The sequence below is a fragment of the Nipponia nippon genome, unplaced genomic scaffold (assembly GCF_047370975.1).
Source record: "Nipponia nippon isolate SJK-2023a ecotype South Korea unplaced genomic scaffold, ASM4737097v1 scaffold_10, whole genome shotgun sequence".
In the NCBI taxonomy this organism is placed as follows: domain Eukaryota; kingdom Metazoa; phylum Chordata; class Aves; order Pelecaniformes; family Threskiornithidae; genus Nipponia; species Nipponia nippon.
In genome coordinates this window covers 581,641-595,097 of record NW_028262291.1, presented here as the reverse complement: position 1 = coordinate 595,097, position 13,457 = coordinate 581,641, and the positions used below count along the sequence as shown (strand labels likewise).

The following is a 13,457-nucleotide window of genomic DNA, read 5'->3' as shown; positions in this document are numbered from 1 at the left end:
TGTGGAACTACTGCAGTTTGAAACAGCATGGGAACACTGGTATTTTTATTTTTACAGCCTTCTGATTGTGTTCAGTCAAGTTGGAGATGTACAGGCTGCTCTGGTTTCATCAAATACTTAAAACCTCACAACTTGGTTTTACCAACAGCTGTCAAAAAAAAATGCATACGAGTAGAATCCCCTTTTAATCCGATCTTTTTTGATGTGAGCCTTTGGGAAAATGAAAGATGAAATTACACAGCTTACCCTTTCAGAGAAACTGGGGGGAAACCAAAGCCTCTGATCAGCAGAATATCCGAGTGCTCAGCAACTGCTCCCTTGGCAGAAGGGAAATATCATCAGGGCTGCAAAAATCAGGGAATGGAGGTGAGGGTGGATTGAGCTGCCCAGCAGAATCGGGCCGGCAGTCCGTATCTAAGCCACGTGGAGAGCTCAGGTCCCTCCTCTCACCACGCAGCAGCATGCTGCGGGCGAAGCCATCCACCCCGGCCTGGTTCCTTGCTGGCCAGGGTTCTGCTCCGTTTCCTCCCCACCACAGCTCTGCGTGCTCTGTGCTGGCTGTTGCAGCTTTCCTCTTTCTTTGATTACTGTGTTTGGTTCTCCCCAGTGGTTTGCCTCTTTCACATACAGGCTCCCGTTCCCCTGCAGCGTACCTTCAGGCTACATATCTGATACGATATACCGAGGACAAAGAATTAATGTTAGCGTGAGTCATATCTCTGTAGTTCTAAGCACTGAGCTTAGTCCAAGTTAAACCTCTTAGCCTTTTGGCTACCTCCTAGGGACCTTGTCGTACTGAGGTTTTTAATATTATATAAAAGAATTAAATTTTAATGAACTAACTTTCTTAGTAGCTTCAACTCTGCTTTTTCCCTTGTGGTAGCAGAACAGCCTGTCTAATGAAGATAAACCTCTTTTTCACCAAATTGCTCAGATGTGCCAAACTAAGCACAGAGATTAATTTTACATCTCCCCAGCGCTGAGAATATTGATTGATAGAAACATGCAGCCCCATTAGACAGAGGAGATGCAATATGAGAAGGCAGCGTATCACCTGAGAACAGCAAAATGCTCTGGCAGGGTGGAAAGGCCTTCCATTTACCTGCTCAATTTATAGCTCATTTCTCCCCAACTAGAAAGCTGTTATACTAGCCAGGAATTAAATAATAATGACTTTAAATTTAAATAGGTCCTGCAAGGTGCCTTGAACTGCCAGCTTCCACTGAGTTGAAGGGGAGGGCACTCAGCAGTTGGCTGGATAAATCCTGTCTCTTATGCTTGTGTGATGGCACGTGCAGTTCCCCAGGTGTCCCGTACACCTTGGGACATGTGTCCCTGCAAATAGTATAGAAACTCGCAGATTTGCTGCAAAAGGCAGCAAGTCTTTCCCAGGTGCATGCCCTGACACGGAAGGATAGAAAACCTCACAGCATTTCAGGCTGCTTCTCTTCCATGACACAATATCTCCTTTCATGACCAAGCATCTTTTAGCCTGGTTTCTTAGGGAGATGCTTCCCTGCATCTGTCTCATCCCATCCATTATCTGATTTCAAACAAACCCATCAGGAGTCTTAGAGTTAATAAGTTCTGTACATCTCAAAACTGGCTGTCTAGACACACATCTATATTAATGCCATTCCAGGATGCAACAGAAGCTCCACTTTAATCAGAAGCCCAGAAAGCCAGGGGTAGGACTGAGACCACATAAACACCCGCCCAGAGAAAAAGCTAGCGCTGGCACTTGTGGAGGAAAAGAGGAAGGCCCAGAGTAGATGAGATCCGTACCTAGAGGGGGAGCATTTGTCACTGTCTTCTGTACAAACAGCGGGGAAGAACCAAGTTACAAGGCGATCGAGAAGTAGAGGGGTCAGTGGAAATCATAAGCACCCAGCTCTACACCTGGATGTTCAAGGGTGTTCTCCCAAGGGCAAAATAGGCTCCAGCAAGTGATATGTGCGGCAGCAGAACCCTAAATCAAATTTCTTAAGTGTGGGGAAAAAATTGGAAGCCTCATTTTTCAAGCATGGGGGTCTCGGGGCTTCTAGGTGGGTTCCGATACCACTGTGCATTTTCATAAAGCGTGTAGGGACTTGATATCAAGTCAGTTCGAAACTGCTCAGCAGGTTCAAGTGTTAAGGGGGTGTGAAACGAAAGGGCAACAGACAGGCAGCGAGGCTGTGCCAGCTTCATGTCCTCAAGAAGGCGGGCTGTAGGTACCCAGGCTGCAGCACACAGCGCAGAGCTGAAATGCAGAACGCTCACCAGTACCGTTGAAAGATGCAGTGGTTCTTCCCAGCAGCAAAGCCAGCGGAGTCTCAGTGCCATCCTCTGCGCCGCTGCTGCTCTCCGCTGGTGGCTGTTTCCCAACATGGAGCACTGTAACCTGGAGGGAAAAGGGAAAAGCATTGGTTTTTTTTTCCCCAAGAGGTTGGTTATACAGGGTCTCTTTAGGGCACACCCAAGCAGCGTTACATTATCCTTGTGGCCTACCTGGTAGATAGCTTTTAGTTGCTTATTTTTTGTTGTGCTGCATTGTGATCTCATGACTGGATCGCAGCTGCCTGGGTTATCTTGGGAGAGCAGGCTGTCAAGTGTTGTGCCTGGAGGATCTATATTAAGGTCTGCGTCATCCCACGAGGGTGCCTAAATCCAGCCACCAACCGATTAGGTTGACAAGGAGTCTGATAAAGCCAAGGGAAACATGGTTTTGAAGTAGTTAGTGGCTGCTGGTGTCTGACCAGCACATGACAGTGGCTTCTAAAAAAAAAAAAAAAAACCCAAAAAACCAAACACACAACCCATCAGTATGCACAGAAGGGTAATAATGACAAAAACAATTTAGTGCCCTTTTACCCAGCTCCTGATGACGGGCAGAGTTGCTGCTGCTATGCTAATTTGCACACAGCTGTTTCCCACAGTGTCAGGGAAATCCTGCTCACTCCTTGGGGGATGAATCCTTCCCAGTAGTAATGCTACAGGCATGACTCCCCCTGGAACAGTGTCCTGGAGCACACTTTTGGGGAGTGGGCTTGTGTAAGATGGAAAAAAATGCCAGGCTTTTGACCCTAAGAAGCCTGAAGTTAGTTTGTACCCGCCTTCTCATCCCACGGTCTTTACAGGCAACGGGAAATCTCACAGCTGGGGTTCCCACACCATTGCTACTGCAGGACGCTGGGGTTGCCCCCCTGGGCCTAGCCAGGAGTACGTCTGGGCTCGGGGCTGAGCAGGGCCAGGCCTGATAAACGTTCTGGGGTCTGAACTGTGAGGGGAAAGCCAGCGGCTTCAGGTTTGATTCAGAAAGCCGGTGGCTCCCCATCGGGTGGGAAGCGGCAGGGGTACGCTGGAGGCTCTCCCCTACGCAAAGGGCGTAGCTGAAACGCTACTGGAGATCATGAAGAACGTCAGCGCGCTCTCACAAGCCCACACCCCTTGCATGGCCAGCAGGGTTGTATTAGCCGAAATCTGTGCTTTTCACCTCTCCTCCTGAGCTGCTGGGATTGTGCATAGGTTGAGGTGTAACCTATAGCAGTGCACATCAAAGCCTAAAACACTTGAAAATGCAGCTCAGAATAAATATCTTTGGTATAACACAAAACCACTAGACAGGCTCTGGGAAGAATAATTATGGAGTAGTCGAAAGGAGCATAAGACAGTATCACCAGTGGGTAAATGGGATCTGCAGCTAAAATGGGACTGGTCCCCGCCACAAAGCATTTCCAACCCTTACCTTGCTGCCTCCGGAAAGGCACCAAGTGGGAGAATAAGCTTTCTAAAAGGCAAACTCTGAACTGAACAGGATTTCTGCTCTTGGCAGACTCTCTGGGAAGCAAAATCCAGAAGCCCATCAACAAGAAATGCTCCACTTGGCTCTCTTCCACTTTAACCTGCACTCATGGGCCAGAAGCATTTAGAGCTTTCACACCAGAAATCTCGGACAAGAAACCCTTCCCTGCTCACAGCTGCTGTCTTGCAGCATCCCATACGTTGTTGTGGATGCACAGAGAGGCTTTGCTTTCCAGCAGAGGCCAGCATTGCTCTGCCTGCTGGATGGACACGTTCCCTTTTCTTTCAGAAACAAGGTTATGCCTTATTGTAGGCATAATCCTGTGCAGATCACTAATAGCTACCGGCTCTCTCCTGTAGTCTTGGTCTAGAAGAAGCCAGGGGCCGTTCATCTCTGTGCCCAGACACTGGCTGGCTCGCGTGGTCACGTGGAGTGCAAATGGCATGGCTTATATCTAATTATGCCTATTGCTGAAAAAAGACATTTGAAAAGAGAAAGAAGGAAGAAGAAAAAGCCTGGTGGAAAGGCAGGGGTGTCCCCAGTAAAAGCCGACCCAGCAGGCCGAGCACTGGGGAAGCACCAGGGATTTCTAGCAAAACTTCCCCGGCTTCTTGGCACAAGTCCCGCACATGTGACAAGTCACCTGCAAAAATCTCAAATGCTCCTTGTCCCTCTGCCGTGGGATGCCTCTTGTCATCCCAGAGCCCACGAAGAGGCCCTCAAGATCTATGGGGAAAACTAAGCAGTCCAGACAACCCAGCTGCCAAATACTTCACAGGGAGAGCAAGGAAAGTTCCTTGTTTCAGGCTTAATTACCCACCTGGATTTTGTCCAACAGTGTTTGGCTGCAGTTAGGTTGTACCATAGAGGAGCTGGGCACAGGGTCTGGTCCACACCGATGGCAAAGAATATACTTGGGCAGGTACATTGAGAAGTGAGAGGCTTCCAGCTCTGGAGAACTTGAGCTCTTCCTGGCAGGAGGGACCGTTCCCACCCATGTTTGGTGCAAAGACCCCTTTCCTGGACTTGAATGTCACCCTCCAACTCACTTCACCTGAACTGCTGGTACTGTGCAGAACAGCGTCTCGGTTCCTGGAAATGTTGTTGGAGGACCAACCTTGATGGCCAAGGTGATTTTTTTCCAATGCTACACTCCTAAATCAAGTTGTGCATCAGGGGCTGAACTACCTGACCACCAGCGAGACCCATCCCCGCCAGACCCAAGGATGGAGATTTACATTCATCCTGCCCATGGTCTGCGGTGCGGGGCTGAGGTGGACAGCCTCGGGCAGAGCAGGAGGCAGCAACGCAGAGCAGATGCCACAGGGCTAGAGCTGGGTTAACGGGTGTCTGCTGGGAGCATCTGTGCAAATCCTAAACTGGTTGCTTATGACGAGCCCTTGGGCCAGCCCTGCTGGAGCGGATAAACTGCATTTCTTCGGGTGAGCCTACTTAGAGCCCAGCTGGTGGATGGAGGAGAGTTTAGAGGAGCCACAGCATCCCTTGACAGGCTCTGCCCTCCTCCTCACCACTAGTGCCCCCAGCCCAGAAAAGAGGCACATTTCCCAGCCTGCCCACACAGCAACGTTTGGCAGCCTGTGATTAAAAGCAAAGAGGGTGTGCATACGTGTGGAGAAGCCTGTTTCTGATCTCATTCCTTCAGCAAGGAAATATCAATGACTCCTACGTCCCAGCTGTTCCTCATTGTGGGAAATGCCTTTCAGTTTTTAAGCTATTATTTCATTTTTCCCCAGCCCATGGGATGCTTCCTAGGCTTCTCTTAGTCATTAGCACACTAACTCAAAAATTATGTATGAAGCAAGAGGCAGGTTAACGGGAAAGAGTACCATTAGTCCTGTTTCTCTCTTCCTCACCAAGCATCTTTTTAACAAGTGTTATTTGTTTAACCTGGACACCTCATTTAGTTGCGCTGCTGCAAAAGTCAGTGCCACAGGTTACGTGGGAGTTGCACACACATTGACCTGCCTAAAAGCAGAAGGAACTTTCATGCTTTTAATCAAGCCCTTAATGCAGAAATAGCGATAAAACACATGATGCCCAGCAGGGAACAATGCCCAGAGATTTGTCTTATATAAGCTTTCGTGGGAACATTATTTTCGGTAAACCTCAGTGTAATGAGTCATCATCTCTGCTGTAATTAACTTCCATAACGAACAAGGAGATTAGCAGCAGGATTATGGGGGATGAGCATAAATATGGGTTTAAATTAGATAAATCTGGGAGGTAAAAAGCAGCTTGTGAGAATTTGGTCTTCTCCAGTGAAACCAATTCTCTCATGATGCAATATGCATACTCTTTTCCCTTTTTTCCTTTCTGAACATTAAAGCCCAAACTAATTTTAGTTTTCGTCATTTCTATTGCTGGTTTGTATCTTTTTCCTGCCTTCCTTTTCGGTCATTGTTGAACAATACAGGACTGCTCTTTTCTGCTCACAGACGCTGTAGTTTTTTCTGCTGCTTTTTCCCTGGTGCTGTGTTGGGTTTGTTAACTGGAACGGGAGCAATTTGTTTGCAAGATCAACTACTTCCTCCCCTCTTTTTATTGAAGGTTTACTAAATATGCTGGCTCACCTTTAAATAAACCCAGAGCACCCTCCACCCCAGGAGATCCTACGTGTTTGATGCTATAGCAAGTAAACGCCTCTTTAAATGCTGAAAAGTTCCAATACAGACTAGCTGTGTTCACAACTGAGTGCTTGCTCCTTCTGCAAAACAGCAGAGTAGGAGAGAAGGGGGAAGACGCGGATGCAAGATGGGCAGCCTCTTTGTTTTGAAAGCATAACAAGCCTTACTTTTACTAGTTTGTGGTCTTTTAGCCACCTAGGTGGTACACAGTGTACCTTCCTCCCTGGGAAGGTTATTCTCGTTATCAAATTGATTTGGGCCAGCTACTGAGAGCTTCTTATTTGTATTCATGGATTTGTGCTTCTCAGCAAGCACCCAGGTGGGGGCTGAGGTCCAAGCGAATCTCCTGCTGTCTCCCCAGAGCCTCTAAAGCTGTACAATGACTCACTGGATGCATCGCAGAGGGAGGCTGTCTCCTTCTCACTGGCGCAGAGGGAGCTTGCCATCGTCCATGGACCACCTGGCACAGGGAAGACCACAACGCTAGTAGAGATCATCCTGCAAGCTGTACAGCAAGGCCTGAAAGTGAGTATCAGTGGCAGGACTGCAGTGACAGGGATCCCCTTGGGTTATTTTGCAAACTCATTGGGCTTCATGGCAGCTGGAGCAGATCCAGCGACAGCTGTGCTACGCTGCAGTCTGGCTGGGCTTGCAAAGACCAGGGAGTTTCCCCTATCAGCTGAAATTAGGTGCAATTAGAAGCTTCAAAGCTCAGGTTTGCTATTTATTGAAGACCCTGCACAAGTGCTTTGAAGCAAGGTGAGAACTGCCTTTGGTGTCTGGAGGCTGTGGAGATGTCAGTGGTTTATTCCTCATAGATGTGTGTTGGTCTCCCTCTCTGCTGAGCATCTTCCTGCTTGGACACTGTTGCTCCAGCATTTTGCTGTCCTCGGCAGTAGCGAGCACTTGGTTTCTCTCCTTGCAGGTCCTGTGCTGCGCCCCTTCCAACATTGCTGTGGATAATCTGGTGGAAAGGCTGGCTGGCTACAAAGCCCGCATCCTGCGGCTTGGGCACCCTGCTCGCCTGCTGGAGCCCATCCAACAGCATTCCTTGGACGCAGTCTTGGCCCGTGGTGACAATGCCCAGATCGTGGCAGATATCAGGAAGGACATCGACCAGGCCTTTGTAAGTGTCCCTGCCACATGCCCCCTGTGGGTTACCTGGGTGCCAGCTCTCTACATTAGCAGTACCTGATCTGCAAGCCAGGCAAGCTACTTTGTCTCTAAAACTAAGAAGCAACTCTGCCACTTCTTGGATGTTCTTAGAAGACAATCACTACAGCCAGGTGCTCTGGGTTGCCCCAAAATCAGTGGCTAGAGGCAAGTCACAGTGACTAGTCCTGATGTGAGCCACAGGCAGCATGCAGCCAGCCTGCACCCTGGTTGAACCTGGTATTTGTGGGTTCAGGGCTCCACGAGCCCACAGTGATCTTGCTGTATACAGGCAGGGGTAAAATATTGGTGGCCATGAGCCTCTCTGTGGTCAGTCCACAGTAGAAAGGCTGCTTCAGGGGAGAGGAAGGGAAAAAAATAGCATAGGGCAGGGGACTAACAGTGACAGTTGGAGATGCTTGTGGTCTGGATTAATCCCATTTACTCTGATTGGGAGGCATTTAACCTTGGAGGAAAGGAACTGAGCTGCAAGCCTGGCCATTTTAGAAATGGGGAAGGCTTCCAGCCTGAAAAAGTGTCTCGGAGAGCCTCTCTACCAGGGGCTGCCTGAGCCTCCTCGGTCATCTGCTACCAGTGCTCATCTTCATCTGCTGTAGAAAGAGCTGAGCGCAAAACTCCTCCTAGCTGAATTCCTCACTGAAGTGGCAAAATCATAGTCATTACTGCTGCGTGGGGAGATGCTGCAGTGCCCTGCTCTCCAGATTATCTGTCTGGCATTGTTCATGCCATCCTCTTCACCAGAGAGCGAGAGAAGCATTCACATCATTAATTCATTTCCTAACAAGATGTCTGGCTGTCCTGACACTCCCTCCTACTCTCAGCCACCTCAAGTGGAAAGCAGAGCCCACTATAAAAATGCATCCTTAATTTCTTCTTTCACAACCTAATTTTCCTAAACTTAATTTACAAAGTAGCATTTTTACTTGAGATGATAGGTTTTGATACTAATTAGATTTTTTCCCCTCCTCCATCTGGTGGCAGCATTGTCCAGAAGCCATTTTGCAGATGCATCCAGCTCAAGAGAGATCCTGTCTCGATCAAAGATGCAGGAGGGCATCTTCATACCTTGCACACATGTTGTGTCGTACTTACCTAAGTACATCGCCCTGCCCTTCAGTAAGGCACTGCACGCTTACCTTTTTTAAATGATGCAGACCAAACACAGCTTTCAGCTCCAGCAACATTAATCTGCAGCCACCACTGGCAGCAGCTTCAGTTTTCCCAAACGTGGTTATGCATCGTGCAGCGTTTCTGCTGCTGAGCGGCTGGGGAAGTCACTTGGCAGGCAAGTTGTTCTTGCAGATAACACAAGGGAAGGAGAAGGCATCTGAGGGCTGAGTAAAGTTGTACTTGGAGCTGAGAGGCAAGTTCATGAAGGGAATGTATTTATCTGCTGGGATGGAGACCTGGTTGTAGTCACAGCTCTACACCAAGTCTTTTTTACACCTTAATTTATTTTCTGTCTTTCTCACTAGTGGTTAATTTTCCCTTTCCTCTCCTTGGGAGGCACTTTGAAAGGTGGGAGGAGGGTTTTTTCACTGTTGATTTTCCATAATAGAAGGGAAATCAGGGAGAAAGCAGAGCCTTCAGCACTAAGGTCTCCATCCGCTTCCTCCCTAGAGCAGGAGGTATGTGCTGATAGGAGACAGGAACTGGCCACCAGGGCTTGTTCTGCCTTGAAATACCAAGCAAAAACCCAAGAGCTAAGATACTGCTCCAAGTCAGCTTGCACAGCAATGCTTTGAGCTGCCCATGATCAGGTCTTTCGCAGAAGATGCACTTGACTCATTAGCATCTTTGTCTCTCTGGCTGCAGAGAGCTCACCCCTGAGGTCCTGGCCCATCTTTCCCTCATCCCGCCTCAGTTTCTCCCCTACTTGCCCCATAATAATTTCTTCCTTTGCCCACTCTGCATTTTGCCTCTTCTCACTCCTTTTCTTCACCACTACGCCCAACCACAGGGAAAATAGTAATATAAGTGAAAACCCAGGCTCTCTTTGCACATTTCCTACCCCCTTTGTCTCCTTCCCTCACCTTTTCAGGCTTCAGGCTTTCCAGACATCACCAACAAGGGTGCAGTCCCACAGTACCTGAGCAAGAAAGGCAGTGGGGTCCAGCGATGTTGAGCAGGGTCAGCCAGCAGTCCAGATCACCAGGCAGGTCCAGAGCGATGAGGCAGGTCTGCAGTCAAAGCCAGACCTAGGACACAAACCCTATAGATCAAAGAAAGGGCAAGGTCTGGCCTTAAATGCAGCTCCCAGACCAGTGAGTGTGTGGGTGGGGGCCCAAACGAGGCAGGTCAGGATAATTAGAGCCTGCTGGCACCCACAGAGCTGTAACGAGGAGTGAGTGGGATCTGGGCTCGCAGCGTGCCAAGCAGCGTCCTTGGGGCTGACGGGCAGTGCTCTGCTACCTCGGGGCTGGGCCCCTTGCTCCCTCCGCTGCTTTCAGAGCTGAGAGTCAGCCAGATGTTTGGATCTTAATGTCACCAGCCAGCATCGGAGAACAGTTGCTGTTTATTTACTAACTAGATCTGTTTTGCAGAACAGACATTAAACTTGGCCCTACTGGCACCATCAGTTTTGCTCTCTAATCTTCCTCTGTCTCTAGCAGAGAGGAAGCGGATGCTAATCTGCTTCGTCCTTCAGCTCAATGAACGTCAGGACTGGCGCCCACCCTGTCCTTACAGATCAGACGCCTGTGTGATCACGTTATCCACGTATCTGTCTGCGATCCCTCCTCTGTAACTTCTGAGCCTGTCAGCCAATGTTGACTACGCTTGACAGACATGTAGAGGCCTCACAGGCATTAAATACCTACAAGTTTAACCAAAACAGGTGGCTGAGTAGAGGAGCAAGACACATGAATGTCTTTGCTAGGGGAGAGGCTGCAATATGAGCTGAACCATGTTAGACACTGGAGAATCCATCCATACAGGGGATGAGTACAGGAACCACCAGGTCTTATTCATTTGGCTGCTTATAAAAGCTTCTGTCTGCAGCTTTTTCAGTTTTCTCAAGTCATCAGCCTTACCTCCAAGGAAATAATCCAAATTTCCGTCTGAGAGCGTGGGTAGCTTTCTCAAGGTGACTTGCAGCGAACGATAGCTTGGCCGTTGCCTCATAGCTGTTGGTCTGTAGCCGGGGAAGCGCTAGCAACCAGTGGTGATGATTTGATGTGTTAGATATATTTAATAGGCATTGCTAAAAAAAGCCATGAGCCTGTCTAGATATTGCTCTGAATCATTTGCAGCAACTCAGAGATGCCTTTTTAAAAATGCAAAGCCACTGCTTTGGCTGGACATGGCGCAGTCAACTTGGGGAGCCCTCCTGCTTCAAGGTCACTTGGAGCCAGAGGGTCCCTGCTTCCCCTCAGCAACGGAGCAGAATGAGATGGGAAGTCCCGGTTCCTCACCCAGCAGAGGCACAAGACCCTTCTTCCCATTAAGCCCAATCACCATTATACATTGCTCCCTGCTTTGTGCCCGGATGCTTTGACTGGTGCATGGACTCAGCCATCGGATGGACTGAAGCATCTGGCCTTGTCCTGCTGATCTTTGGGGCATTGAGAAAATACAGGGCAGAGCAGGACGGGCTGAACAGAGGATTTAAGGACAGGGAGTTACTCTTCAACACTTTATGCTCACAATTCAAGACTATCAAAATGTGCAGCCAGAGGAGTTTAAGCATGGGCCAGCTAAGTCTGAGAAATCGCTGTCTGGAGCCGGAGTGATGGTGTTACTCCTGATGCTCCCGGATGGTCTGATGGGCAGCAATATTCTCATTTTGCTGCTTCATGCTCAGAGCCTGGGGTTGTATTGATATAGTTCATCTTTTGGATAGACAGAAATGCCTCAAGGAACGCTGATTGTGGACGGGGCTTTCTGGCAGGAGAGGGAAGAGAAACCAAGGTTTCGTGGGGCTGATTACGATAAGCCAATGTATCATGGTGGACATAGAGAAGCCATGCTGTATCTGGGTTCTGAAAAGCTGAACATATCCCCAGGACTAGAAACGGTTTGCGCTATCTTGATTTTTCTATTTTGTAGGCAAAAAACAAAAAGGCTCAAGACAAGGGAGAGCGGAGCCATTTTCTCAGTGAGATTAAGGCACTGAGAAAGGAGCTAAAGGAACGAGAAGAAACTGCCATGGCTGCAGCCCTTACCCATGCCAGTGTTGTCCTTGCTACAAATACAGGTGCGAGATCCTCTTTTCTTTGCAGTATTTTACCTCTCTTGCCAGGACTCACGTAAACCATGTGCCCTGCAGTGCAGCATCCTGCCAGGGTAGGAGGGGGACTTAGTCTTCGTGCTCCAAGCTCCTGGGAGTTCATCAAGTTTGCTGCAAGCTCTCAGACTCCTCCACAGTGGGCTTCTCCCTGCTTACACTCTGGCACATGATGTTGTTGTTTCGCAAAGAATATGGGTCTAGAATTTGGTGTGAGCCAACGTGGCCCATCTTTGTTAGTTCTGAGCTTTCAGTGAGTAAACAATTGCTACTGTAGGTGTGCAATCTGCTTATTGATTTCATAAGTCACATGGAATTACTTTCCTGCTTGGATAATTTCCATGACTGATCGAATACAGCACATGTTTCCATAGCCTGGTCTCAGTCTGCATGTATTTGGTTAGTTCTGTAACTCACCCAAGTGGTGTGAACGACGTGGGATTTAGGGAACGGGTCCAGGTATTCGTCGGGCAGCGCGTGGAGGCACACCTGCATCTGCAAGTAGGAAAGTAATACCCTAGCAATCAAAGGGGAACATAAGCGCTTGAAGTTTAACATGTGCTAAAGTGCTTTTCTAGATCAGATGTATAATACTCCAGGGCCCACTTACAATCTTCAGATTTGGTTGCTCGGGGATTATTTGCTGAAGGGAAACATCAATAATTTTAGATCATAAAAAAGAACCTCGTGGGGCATTCACAAGTTACTAGTGTGAAGGTTAAAGGAAAGATAAATCCTTCCAGTGCGTTATTTGCTGGGAATTGGCCTCTCACTTCTTTTAACTTTGCCTGAAAAAACAGGGGGAGGTTTCCTTTTTTCAGTAAAACTGGTATTTTGTGCTGACCGTTGTGTTGATCAGATGTGATTTTTCTCCTGGGACGCTGGGGCTTGCTAGCCAGTGTGGAGGTCTGTGCAGTTCTGCTTCAGCAAAAGGTGGTGGACAAACGAGGGGTTTGGATTGTATATTTTTCTCAGTTAAGCAATCTTGGTATTTGTCTGAAACCACGTAGTTTGATGGGAATTATAATTTATGCAAGCCAAAGTGCTCTGTTGCTAGGTTCAGCAGAGAGAGAGTTTTATCATGGCAACACACAGGGACACCAGTGACCTTTAGTTAATGGGAGTTCAATTGACTCGAGTCGAGCTGCAAGGCTGTAAGGGAAGAAAACCATCTGCACAGCTGCATGCCATGCTGGAACAGTCTTTTTTAGATAGGGAGAACCTTTCTACTTTTTTCCTTTCACCTTCAGCATGGCAAAATTGCAAAAGTCAACTTCAAACTCTATGCCTCTTGTTACCAGAGTGAGTTCGTATAGGCTGGAAAAAAAAATTCTGAAGGAAAACACAGTGTCTCAGTTGACAAACTGTAACATCTGAACTGGTGCAAAGCTGTAGAGGCAGCAGGATTTACAGTGGCAAAGCAAAGTCACCCCTGATCAGAGCTGCTTTCAGAACTCCACTGCGATAGCACAGGAGCTTTTGAAAAAACATTTCTGTGAACGCCGTGAAGAAAAATCTCCTTGTCTGGCATGCTGGCTTCCTAATCCTCCTCTCCTCCTTTTGCATCCCTTTTTCTTACGAATTGCAGTGATATTTTTGATGCCTCTGAAATTCACAGTACTGATCAGTG

General features: G+C 48.2%; 1 protein-coding gene and 1 long non-coding RNA gene across 3 annotated transcripts in view; one reads left to right on the top strand and one right to left on the bottom strand.

The window, feature by feature from the left end:
- Positions 1-13,457, top strand: part of IGHMBP2 (immunoglobulin mu DNA binding protein 2) — a 44,559-nt gene that overhangs the window by 6,191 nt on the left and 24,911 nt on the right. For both annotated transcript variants that reach the window (XM_087739447.1, XM_087739455.1), the window contains exons 5-7: positions 6,791-6,954; positions 7,355-7,555; positions 11,650-11,797. In XM_087739447.1, coding sequence (XP_087595573.1) covers positions 6,791-6,954; positions 7,355-7,555; positions 11,650-11,797 — 513 coding nt within the window. The remainder of the gene's footprint in view (positions 1-6,790; positions 6,955-7,354; positions 7,556-11,649; positions 11,798-13,457) is intronic.
- On the bottom strand, positions 17-9,807 carry LOC148056998 (uncharacterized). Its single transcript, XR_015700479.1, has 6 exons — positions 9,692-9,807; positions 8,739-8,992; positions 2,491-2,681; positions 2,263-2,383; positions 247-344; positions 17-148 (listed from the first exon to the last, which is right to left on the bottom strand). It is a non-coding gene; the product is annotated as an uncharacterized LOC148056998 (long non-coding RNA).